The sequence below is a fragment of the Panthera pardus genome, unplaced genomic scaffold, assembly GCF_024362965.1.
Source record: "Panthera pardus isolate Hobbes unplaced genomic scaffold, ASM2436296v1 HiC_scaffold_16, whole genome shotgun sequence".
Classification (NCBI taxonomy): domain Eukaryota; kingdom Metazoa; phylum Chordata; class Mammalia; order Carnivora; family Felidae; genus Panthera; species Panthera pardus.
Window position 1 is genome coordinate 152,343,622 of NW_026526721.1, and position 12,708 is coordinate 152,356,329.

The following is a 12,708-nucleotide window of genomic DNA, read 5'->3' on the forward strand; positions in this document are numbered from 1 at the left end:
TTTCCTAAGAGTTTTATAGTGTTAGCTTACCCTTATTTCTTTGATCTAGTGTGAGTTATTTTTTGTTTGTGGTATATGCCAGTAACACACTGTTTTGGTTACTGTAGCTTTCTAGTTAAGTTTTGAAATCAGGAAGTGTGATACCTCTACTTTGTTCTTCTTTTTCAAGATTGTTTTGGCTCTTCAGGGTCCCTTAAGATTCCATGTGCATTTTAGTTTTAGGATGGGTTTTTCTATTTCTGCAGAAAATGTCATTGGGATTTGATAGAGGGTACATCGAATCTGTAGATCACTTTGGGTAGTGTTAACATTTTAACAGTGGTAAGTCTTCCAGTCTTTGAACACAGGGTGGCTCTCCATTTATTTATGTCTCTTTTTTTCTTTCAGCAATGTTTTGTAATTTTTAGCGTACAGGTCTTTTGCTCCTTGGTTAAGTTTTTTCCCTAAGTATTTTATTCTTTTTGATACTATTGTAAATGTAATTGTTTTCTTAATTTCCTTTTTGGATTGTTCATAGCTAGTGCATAGAAATGCAACTGGCTTTTTTGTGTTGACTTTTTTATTCCCTGTCCCCTTTGCTGGGTTTATTCATCCAGAGTTTTAAAAGCTGTTGCACTTGTCTTCTGTGTTGTGTAACAAGTGTAACAAATTTAGCAGCTTAAAACAACACACATTTATTATCCTACAGTCTCTATGGGGCAGGAATCTGAGCATGGCTGAGCAGAGTCCTCTGCATCGGGTCCTATGAGATTGCCATTAAAGTGTTGGCCGGGCTGAGTTCTCTCCTGGAGACTTACGTGATGAAATCCACTTCCAGGCTCACCGAGGAAGGCTTGGCGGAATTAATTTCTTTGTGGTGTTTGGACTGAAGCTTCTTGCTCACTAGCGCTCACTTTAAGGTAGCTAAAGGTTATCTGGAGGCTGTCTTCGGGCTCCCGAAGGCTGCTGTCAGCTCTTAGAGGCAACCTGAATTTCTTGGCCCTGTGGTATTTCCTGATAGAACCACATCGTCGAATCATCAGGGAGAGTCTAGAGCAAGTCTGCTGGCTGGCTAGTCTTATATAAGGTAACATAATCATGGGAATGACATCTCATAACCTTTGTCCTATTCTGTTGGTTAGAAGCAAGTCACAAGTCCTGGCCACATTCTTTGGGAGGTGTTTACACAAAGATGGGAACAGAAGGAGGGGGGATAATGGTGGGGAGCCACCTTAGAGTCTGTCTGCCATAGCTGATTACAAAATAGCACATACTTTATAAACCATTTTTGTTGAAAAAACATACATATGCAGTTAAAAGAAGCATCTTACAAAGTAACACATACTTTGAAAAACGTGCGTGCAGTTGAGGTATTACTGGTGGTTTTATTGTTCTTTTGTATTTTATTATTTTCCTCCCACTTCTCCTCTCTGCAACATCCCAGTTTTGCAATTTTAAATCAATAGTTGGTGTTTTCACCATAACTAAATAAATATTGTTTACTGTTCAGCCAGGTTTTCTACCACGATTGTTTTCTTTCGTGTTTAACTTTCAGTTTTTTCCAGGAGTGTTTCCAGGGGTTTTCCTTTTTTTTTTTTTTTTTTTTTGGCTTAGTTTTCTGTTCACCTTACTTTTCCCAAGTGCTCCAACAGATTTTTTTTTAATGTTTGTTTGTTTATTTATTTTGAGAGAGAGAGAGACAGAGAGCACGGGTACTTGCCTGAGCTGGGGAGGGGTAGAGAGAGAAAGAAAGAGGGAGAGAGAGAAAGAAAGAGAGAAAGAGAGAGGGAGAGAAAATCCCAAGCAGGCTCATTGCTGTCAGCTCAGAGCCCGACGTGGGGCTCAATCTCATGAACTATGAGATTCATGACTGAACCAAAATCAAGAATGGGGTGCTTAGCTGACTGAGCCACCCAAACAGCCCTCCAGGAGATTTTTCAAATGCCTCATCCTGTCTCTCTAATTTCTTTTGAATAAGATAGTTTTTGAAATACAGAAAAATATCAAACAGAAATACAGTTTGAGGAAGAACAATACAATGAGCATCTGTGTCTCGCTGCCTAGGTCAAGAAATGGCATTATAATTACCCTAGGAGTTCCCGTGTGTGTTCTGTAATGCACGCCTTCCGCTGCAGGCAATCACAATACCGTTTTACATGTTAATTAATCACTCTTCTTGGGACCATTCCCCACCCAACTCTGCAGTCCCATTCTCCCCTCCGTACGTGGATTTCTAATCAACGTGTGGTTTAATTTTGAAAAGTGGATTAGCTCTACCGCGTTGTTCTGTCTGTTCGCCAGGATAGCCTAGCCTTCTTTAATACAGTTCAAGTGTGTGTCCCACTCACGTCTGTGTCAGTTGTGACTTGGGAAGCAGCGGAAGGTGCGTGAGTCCCTGCGTGACTGTGGAATAGACGGCTCCTTTGAGTTTCTCTTTTCTTTTATGAAGCATATCTTCTAGTAGCTTATTGACAAAGGATATCAAAGAGGTAAGTTTTTGAGACCTTGCGTGTCTGAAAAGGCCTTTAATCGTCACGTACGAGAATAGAATGGTTTGACTGGCATAGGCTACTTGCAGGTTGTCGGCAGCTTTCCTTCAGAAGTTTGAAGGCATCAGTCGATTGTCTTCTTGTTTCCAGAATCACTTTTTAGGGTTTAAAGCCATTCTGATGGTTAATGCTTTCTGTGTAACCTTATTTTCCCACCCACGGAAGCTTGTCACATCATCCTTGTCTTCGGTGTTTGAAATTCACTGTGGTAATTCGCTCCAAAACACCTTGGTATTGACTCAGGACTTGTGTTGAGCATTCTGTGGACCCTTTGAATCTGGCGTCTCGTGTCCGTAACTTCCGGGGAAGTTTCTGTGGGAGGAGGAAGGGTCAGTTTCTCTTTATTTGTATACAAAGGAGCCACCCCAGTGTCGGCGTGAGGTCTTTTGGAGCAGAAGTCGTGAATGGAAGGTGGAGCTCGTGGCGTGTGGCTTTCGACTGGAATGGCACGTGGATTGGCTACTCGCAGCTGTACTGCCAGCTCGGCTCTCTCCTCCAATCCTTCCCTTGTGAACATTGAACTTACGTTGCACGATATCTGGTTGACTCCTCCCTTTTATGGGCCTGATTGGTGTGTTGCCTCCCGTCTCAGGGCATTCCTTTGCCCTCTGTAAGACAGGTTTAAGCTGTACAAACCTGACCGACATGGCTCAAGAGAGATGTTGGCCTCTCCCTTTCTACTCCAAGAGCATCTCAAGGCACTACTATTGTACTTTCCACTCAGCGAGCTACATGGGTAGAAGCGTTCATAGAATAAAGGTCTTCAGGAAAAGCTGAAAATTTCAAAGGATTTTGCTTCGATAATAAAAGTTGTAGGCTGAAAAATTAGTGCTTTTCCCCAGGACTTGAGAGGAATTAATGCTTGCTTCTTTGTTCTAATTTTGACTTGATGCAAGCCAGATTTTTAATTTTCAAAGTTAATCCAGTGGTGCCCATTCTGTTTAAAATTAGCAATGTGTTTCCCACTTAGTTAGAATTTCATTATGCCTATAAAAGTGATGGTTACTGGGAAATCTGTTGGAAAATTATAGTTTTACCAGAGATGACCAACATAAATTTTTATAGTCTTACTTTGCAGTTGCTCTGACAGATTAAATAAATCTTTCCTCTTTATCAGTTTATTAATATAATTTCAAAGTTGGTTAGTCCTTTAAGTTTATATTTTCATACTATGAATTAGCCCATAATTGTAGCTTTTAATTTAAATCATTTTTTTGATAAAGTGTTTTTTCACAATATATAAAGCTTATGAAAAAAGGAAAATTCTGTTTTATACATATTGCCTATGTTCTTCATTATTCGTGTGTATGAGGTTTTACATATTTGCAGTCATACCGTATACATGGTTTTGTTATCTTTTTGTACCTTATGGGCATAATATCAAAATATGTCCTTGTCTTTGCTTCCTTTCCGTGAGTTTTCTACTACCACAATTTATTACATCATGTTGATTGGCCTTGACTTAAAGCTATTGCTGTCAATTTGGGTCATTTTCAGTTTTGTGTGTGGTTTTACTAAAAACAAATTAAAATCATATTTATCAATTTTTGATAAGTAATTTTTCCTCTTGTTGCACTATGTTTTAAGTTTTACTTTTTTTATTAGACTATAGTTAGTATAAGTATTGTCAATAGAATTCATCTTAGTGATGAATTAGAATTAGAATTAGAAGGTGTAAGGCTAATTTAAGTTCTTTTCTCCTTTGGGGCTTAATTCTGGCCCCATCTATTGTATTATCAGTAACGCAGGTTAGTTAGCACACTTCTGTCATGTTGGTTTTGATTTTCATTTCTTTTGACGGAAGAAGTATTTCAGTAATAATTCTGTCTGCTCCACAAAGAAAACACACACTTGTATAGTTCAGGAAAAGGATTTCCAGTTCCTTTTATTGTTGCCACATGCCTAGTAAATTAGAAATAGTGAAAAATGCCTTCCTACTAAGTATATAGATGTAGTGTTGGATTATATTTGTGTTTGAAAATATGCAATTCCCTCACCCACCTGTGGCTCAATTAAGATTAACCTTAGCCATGGGATATACTTCTGAATTCTATACTTCACTACCTTCTCTTTTGCCTATTGTGATTTTACATATTTTGTTTTTTAGTGTCGGCGATATCACATATTTCCATAGCATTTTACAGTTTATAGAAACTTTTATGTCTATTTGAGCTTTAAAGTGGCCCCTGTGATATATGAATAAATTTAATAAAAGAAGTATGCGAAATACTCATTGAAAATCACAAAACATAGAATAGAATTAAAGGTCTGAATAAATCCCATGTTAATTGATTGGAATCTTAATATTAAGATGGTAATATTTCCCAAAGTGAACGGTAGATTTAATGTAATCCCTATCAAAATCCCAGCTGCTTTTCTTTTTTTTAAAGTGACATGTTAATCCTAAAATTTATTTGGAAATATAAGGCACCAGAATCTTAAGAAGAACAAAGTTGACTCACTCGTCCCAGTTTTAAAAGTTATTGTAGGGATGCCTGGGTGGCTCAGTCGGTTGAGCATCTGACTTCAGCTCAGGTCATGATCTCATGATTCATGAGTTCAAGCCCCGCATCAGGCTATGGGCTTACAGCTCAGAGCCCGTTTTGGATCCATTGTCCCTCTTTCTCTCTGCTCCTCCCCTGCTTGTGTTTGCTTTCTCTCTCAAAAATAAACAAACATTAGAAGATAAAAAATAGTATGATACTGACAGAAGGATGTTTATGTTGATATGGATCTAGATAGATCAGTGGAATAGAATGGAGGGTCCACGCATAAACCCTTACTTTCGGGGTCAGTTGGTTTTTGACAAGACCATTCAGTTGCAGAAAGAATAGTCTTTTCAACAAATGGTACTAGAACAAGTTGACATCCACAGGCAAAAGAATAATGTTGGTACCATGCCTCATACCATATACAAAAATTAACTCTAAATGGATCATAGACATAAAAGTAAGAGCTAAAATTGTACAACTCTGAGAAGAAAACATAGGAATACGTCATTGGGATATTTGGGTAGGCAGTGCTTTTTTAGGAATGACATCAAATTGAATGAAACAACAAAAGAAAAAATAGGTAAATTGACTTCCTCACAATAAAAGCTTTTGTGCTTCAGAGAACACCATTAGGAAAGGATACGTGGGGGGCGCCTGGCTGGCTCAGTTGGTTGAGTGTCGGGTTTTGTGAGATAAAGCCTCGCATTGAGCTCTGTGCTGACAGTGCAGAGCCTGCTTGGGATTCTCTCCCTCTCTCTCTCTGCCCCTCCTCTGCTCGCTCACATTCTTTGTCAAAATAAATAAATAAACATTAGAAAAAAATCACATCTTTACTGCATGCTTCCCTATATCTTCCTAGTGTTTGGTTTTATCTTTGTTTTTTGCTGCCTAAGGTTCGGTTGTCGGTTGTTCTCCCTAATACTTTGTTGGTTTTTTTTTTTTTTCTGTTCTGCTTTATGGCATGCGTCTGACCTGTCCTCAGCAATATGTGATTTTCTCTCCCTTCCTTTCATCCTCTGAGTGTATGTCTATACATAACATTTCTGGGGTGCTTTTTTTTTTTTTTTTTTTTTTTTTGAGTATAGTTGACACACTGACATACTTTTTTTTATTTATTTTTTTTAACGTTTATTTATTTTTGGGACAGAGAGACACAGAGCATGAACGGGGGAGGGGCAGAGAGAGAGGAAGACACAAAATCGGAAGCAGGCTCCAGGCTCTGAGCCATCACCACAGAGCCCAACGCGGGGCTCGAACTCACGGACCGCGAGATCGTGACCTGAGCTGAAGTCGGACGCCTAACCGACGGAGCCACCCAGGCGCCCCAGTGACATACTTTTTAAAAGGCATAGGAAAAGGAGAGAATTTGATACTAGAAAATGGTTTACTTCTCAGGGCATACTGAGAATACAGTTGTTGGTTAAGAGCACATCTTCCTAATATGAGTTCTGCACAGTTGATGAAAATAGTATTGTAAATCATGTCAAACATACAGCCCATTAGAGCTAATTTATTTAAACATGGTTAGCAAGGAAGGAAGTGCAACCACTGTATGTCATCTTTATGAAAGTAGGAAATGGAAAGATTTGCAGTTGTTTTGGGTGTGTGTGAGCAGTATGTATTCAAAATATGACACTTTAAATTTTTGTTAATTCTTAGGACTACTGAATGTGGAAGTTGGAGATGTGATTATACAGGTTCTCATGGAAATATAAAATATAAGAAATATAATAAGCATTGTATTTTGTAAAATGTAAGCTTAATTTAACCATTCTAGGTTTTAATATTCTCCTGAGATTTAGTTTGTGTTTAACATCTACCTTTCATGTTCTGCCGGGTCTTCCAATTTTGCCTCATATATGCATATTTTCTTTCCTTCTTTCCATCTTTCTTTTTTAACGTTTGTTTATTCTTGAGACAGAGCGTGAGCGGGGGAGGGGCAAAGAGAGAGGGCCACAGAATCTGAAGAAGGCTCCAGAGTCAAGCTGTCGGCACAGAGCCAGGCGTGGGGTTCAAACTCAGAAACCTTGAGATCATGACCTGAGCTGAAGTCAGACGCTCAACTGCCTGAGCCACCCAGGCGCCCCCCCATATTTTCATTTTATACTTAGCCTCAATTTCTAGATGTACCTTTTATTCTTTCCGTAGGTTCTGTTAATGATTTATTCATTTTCTGAATCTCATCTAGATATTTGCAGGATTGATGTCTTTAACTGTTAATTCTTTCCTCTTGCCTACCTGCCTACCTTCCCTCATGCCTCCCTACCTCCTTCCCTACCTCCCTCTGCTGCCGCTTTGCTCCTCCCCTGCCTTTCCCTCTTCATTTCTTTCTCTTCTAGCCAGCAGTGGAGCCATTCTCTCCTTTGCCTATAATCTTTCTAATGTATACATAACTATTGGTATTCTTCTGTACTGTGATTACAGTAAAAATCAAGATTTTGGTTGAAATTCCCAGTTCCCATGTCTTTTGTTCCCTTGGTTAATCTATCTTTCTCAACCAGTTATTTTTTCTAACACTTTATTGTACACATTTTGAAACATACAGAAAAGTTGAAGAGAGTTCTACTGTGAACACTCATGTACTTACTACCTGGATTCCACTACTACTATTTGATTATACTTTATCTCGTACTATCCTTTATCCATTCTTCTATGTATTGTTACATCTTTTTTTGGGAGGGTGGATGCATTTCAAAATAAGCAGCAGATATCACTCGCTTCAACCCTAAATATTTACCATGTGTCTTATTAACTAGAGTTTAGTGTTTGTTGAGAGGAATTTTTCTTTTGAGGTAAAATTTACATTGAAAGATCTTAAGTGAACCATCATTAAATGACCTCTATGTTCTAAGTCATTTGTGTTCTCATAAGGGCACTAACTCCCATCATAAGGCCATACTTCTAAAACTTGGGTATTCATTTGGATTTTCAAAAATAAGACTTTGAATACCACGAAACACCTTAAAATTTTTTTCTTTTAAAATTTTTTTATTACGTAAAAGTGCTACGTAGTATAATGATTATAATTTAAGGTGTTTCTATTTTTTCTAGATTGTTCCATGCTTCAGCAAATATTCTTAACATTGTTAATGATGCCACATAATGCATGCTGGAGGAAATAACTTGAGGGTGTTTTGGTTAAGCGTATGAACATGTAAAGAAAGGCAAGGATTGCCCCTTTGTCTACTTCATAAGCTAAATGTGTAAAGAGATAGTTAATTTAAGACGCTTGAAACATTTATGGAGTGCTTTATGAGTTTATTGAGTGTTCGCATTCGTCTGAACTCACTTGAGCCTCCCGTTCACCGTGTCGGATAGCTGGATGGTTGATCTGTCTGTGCCGTGAGTGAAGAAACCAAGGCTCAGGCACGGGAAAGGGCAGGGTAGCCGTTGAACTCAGATCCTCTCTCTTTAAATTTAGTCCAGTAGCAACAGCTGTGCTCACATTCGTCTTTAGTTCAAGTGCCATTCCAGCTGCTGGGATTTGCCGAATAACTAGCAAATGTTTTATTGCGCAGACTGGCGTTAACTGTAGTGAGGGCCCTGACACAAAGACCTATGCCAATGTTTTGAGTCCCCCAGGATGAAGTACTCAGATATAAAGGAACTGCAGCTATTGGGATCCAGACAGAACTCTCGAAGTGGGCTATATTTAGAATGTGACGTACTGATACTACATCCCCGTTCTGTTCTCACAAAAGTGAACAGTATCATGATTTGAGTGTCACTTCATGTGGCATAATGCCTATTTTTCAGAAATCGATTGCATGTGAAGCTCATTGGAGAAGAGAAAGCCTTGTTGATCTGTTTTGGAAGGTTTAGGTTTCACAACATCCTTGAAGGTACTTCCCTACTTTCCCTTAGGTAGCAGATCCTTAATGACAAAAGCAGCTGGAGAAAATCAGCTTCGCACTGGGTGACGGACTTGACAGAAATGTGGGCAGTTTTGGTTTTGGCGGTGGATGTAAAGGTTTAGCTCTGGGTTTGGTTGATACCATTAAGGAAAAGCCGGAAGAGATGAATATGGCTCCTGAAGAATGTGGACTTGAGGAAACCTTGCGATAGAAATTGACTGAAAGTCCTTCAGGATCAGAAACTGGAAATAGTCTATCTGAGATCACCTTCTGAGTCTGTATCCTTATTTTTGTCATTTTGAAGATAGATTGCATAGGAGCTGAAAAGCTTTACCCTTTCTAGTATTAGTGAGGATGTCTGCCTACAGAGTACAAATCGTGTAGTTCTTTCAAAAACGTTAGATTGCTTTTTGACATCGGTAATGGTTGATCTGCCTCATGTGCACCTGAAAATGGTGATAGGACCTGACCAATGAGTCATTGAAACGAGATACCCCCTATAGATACGACAAGAAGGACAAGGAGGACCAGAAGTTGTTCCCATTTCCCGCTTATCCTGTGTTTCTTTTTTCTTGTCATCTTTCTCGCAGGGCTGGCTAGCCCGGAGCCTGTTGGGACGGTTTCGTTTGGAGCATTTTTAAGAAAAGATAATTCTTTATGTAAATCTGTGTGCTAGGAATATCCTGACAGGTCTGAGGTGTAGGGCAGTGTTTGTTGAGAAAGAAGGAAATGGGTTATGGAAAAAGAGGAAAAAGAAATACATTCAAAAGAGTGTCTCCAGCAGTGGCTTCAGAGAGTGTGTGTCAGCTGTGTGGTGTACGGGGCCTGACTTGGGTGGGATCCACTTTGGGGCCACTTTCTTCTTTGAGCCTTGGATCTGAGTGTTTTTATTACTTTGTTTTTAAGTGCATCTCTCCCTGATGTTGTTGGAATGCTAGAGAATCAAAAAGAAGAAGAAAAAGCGCAGCCATAATTCTTTTCCTTCTAATGAAACCGCTGTTAAACTTTTGATAAAATCTTGATTTCTTCTATAATTGTTTTTATGTTCCTGGAATTAGAAAATGCCTGCTTTTGTCTCCTGTTTCTGTGAATTGTCTTTGAATGTGCCCTTGGAAAGCTAGCTGAAGGACAGATACTGGGTGATATCACTGTGCATCGGTTAAATTGTCACTCCTGTCTTTGAAAAGCGTTAATGCTGCTTTTTTTCTCAGTAGGTGACTAGTATTTGTGCATTGTTACTATTAGAGTGTATGGTCTTTAAAATGATGCTGAGCATGAGGATGATGGGAGACTTCTGAAAAACCAGCACCGAGCTTTTCAGAAATTGTCTCGATCTGTGGCTGGGACTTATCAGCTGCTGGTTTCAGGCCTACATTCTTTCTCTTTGTTTCCATTGCTTATCGTGCCCAGATAGATTTTCTGTGGCAGGGCAATGAATTATCATCCGTCTTCATTTTGATTGACAAACATAGCATGCTAGCTATGTGGGAATAAGAAATGGTGTCAGATAAGAGGGGAATGGCCTGCATTTTCATTGGAGAAGACTTTTTTTAGAAGAGTGAATTGATGAAGTTCTATTTTAGTTTGCCTGAACCAAGTAAATTCCAACACATTAAAGTCACTTGGAGTTTTATATAGTTTATTCTACTGGGACAGACTTACATGAGAATTCCTTTGTGACTCACGGTGTAATGAAATTTTGTCAGTTTATTTTGTTAAAGCTAGGAAAAAAAAATTTTTAAGTTAATGAGTATTTTACTAAATGAGCCGTACTTCTCAGGAATGTGTATAGGAGAGAGGGAGGTCATGCAAATGGGGATGCTTTTTCTCATGGGAATCTTTAATTTCAAATACCATGTGTTTGGAAGGTTAGATGATCTTTATTATCCCTATTATTTAATCCTGGCAGATGAATTTTTCTTCTCTCTTTTGTAAAAATAGGTCTCTTTCATAATAACCACAATAATAATAGATCCACAGATACGTTCTTAATCATTGGCCTGAGTCAGTTTAATTTGTCACTGTATCTTTGGCACTTTCCACAGTACCTGGCAGTGACAGGCACTCAGATATTTGTTGTGTGGACAGTGTTAGTTATTGTTAATTGCAGAATAATAAGCCTTCATTTGTTCTTTTACGTGGTAATAGTTTAATTGGAATTGTTTCTTAAATTACATTAAACAGCCAACTTTGTAAGTTTAAACCCTAACCCTAACCCTAACCCAACTTTGTAAGTTTAAAGTTCTATACTAAAATTTCTTGATATGTTCTTTCAGAGCTTTAGACTGAATGACTTTTCTGAAATTTTTTTTTTTTTTTTTTTTTGCTCTGGAATGGGAATAAGTTTTAGAAATACCTGTATTAATTTTATACTGATAAGTATACTGTATACTGATAAGAATTACTACTGACCGCAGTTTTCTGAGGCTAATATTACCACACATTCTAGTAGGTTGCCGTGAGTAGTATGGTAAAAAAGTATAAATTTAAGTATTCTAAAATTTATTGGCATAATTTGATAGTGGGAAAAAGTATTTGGTGACTAATTTACATGTAAATTAAATTCAGAAATATAACTTCACATTTCTAAAAGCAAATGTATAAAGGAGCTTTAAAGTGATACAAAGAGAAACATCCTAAGTTATTCTGTGTCTGTTTATTTCAGGGCTGAAAACAGTGAAATCACGTTTCACAGTTAAGGAACTGTTAAGAGGACAACATGGGGACGCCTGGTTCTGGAAGGAAAAGGACGCCTGTAAAAGACCGATTTTCTGCAGAAGATGAAGCTTTGAGTAACATTGCCAGAGAGGTGTGTCTGGAAAACCCCCTCCCAACACTGAGTCTTTGTAAAAGCCGGGGGGGTGGGGGGTAGATCTCGGTAGACTTTCGTTAACTGAGCTAATTTCAGAATGCTTACTGGGAGATGTTATATGTGGCCTCGAAATGATGTGTTGGAGTGAAATACAGTTACCGTCTCTTTATTTGGCTGTTCCTCTTACCTGAAATTAGTTTTTCCTTTTATTTGTTGCGGATTACTTTGAGGTACCTGTTGGAATGTTTTGAAATTTGTAATTAACCTTCAGTATTGAAACTTAACGTAATTAGAATGTGGCAAATCTGACAGCTGTATCCTAGAAACGCTCATGGGCTGTACCGTTAACATATTCCAGGAGGCACTGTAGAAATGTTGACGGAAACAATCCTTATTTGGTGTCTGCTCAGATTCAGTTGTTTTAGCCGGGTTTTGAAATACTGCGTTGGAATTTTTATGTTTAACTTTTAGCTAGTACCAGAGCTTCTGCAGCATTTTTGTTTTGGTTTGTTGACAACTTAGGAGAAAGAAACAAATGGAAAGGGCTGTCACCTATTGAATCACTGGCAGCATTTCCTGTTGCATATTGGAAATTTAAGATGACTCCCAGCTGTGATTTCTTAGTGAGGTGCCAACTTTGTTTCAGACTCTGACTCTGTCTGCAGCTGCAGACCTGACGGTAAACTAATCTGGCACGAGAATCGGGTAGCGCATTATTAAATTATCTTCTTTTTGTGAGGATTAGGCCCTCACCACTTCCTCTTTGTTATTCTTAGTAAATAGCTCATTTAGGGCTAGTGCTGTTTCCTTTTGACATATTATACGGTCTCTTTTTGGTCCAGCTCTTTGTTAACTTTTTCCTCTGGTCAGCTACTCAGTTAGCTTTGGAATTAGAAGTCAAATTCTGTAGAACGATGTTTGAGGCAAAGACAAAAGTGATCTGAAAACGGTTGACAAAATTGTGATATTTAAAAAAACTCAAGCGAGGGGAGCCTGGGTAGCTCAGTCGTTAAGCATCTGAC

The 12,708-nt window shown here is 38.5% G+C and overlaps 1 protein-coding gene across 20 annotated transcripts in view; it reads left to right on the forward strand.

The window, feature by feature from the left end:
• The window catches only part of LRRFIP2 (LRR binding FLII interacting protein 2), a 105,392-nt gene that overhangs the window by 8,584 nt on the left and 84,100 nt on the right, over positions 1 to 12,708 (forward strand). For all 20 annotated transcript variants that reach the window (XM_053904015.1, XM_053904023.1, XM_053904026.1 and 17 more), the window contains one exon: positions 11,540 to 11,683. In XM_053904015.1, coding sequence (XP_053759990.1) covers positions 11,594 to 11,683 — 90 coding nt within the window. In that variant the 5' untranslated portion in view covers positions 11,540 to 11,593. The remainder of the gene's footprint in view (positions 1 to 11,539; positions 11,684 to 12,708) is intronic.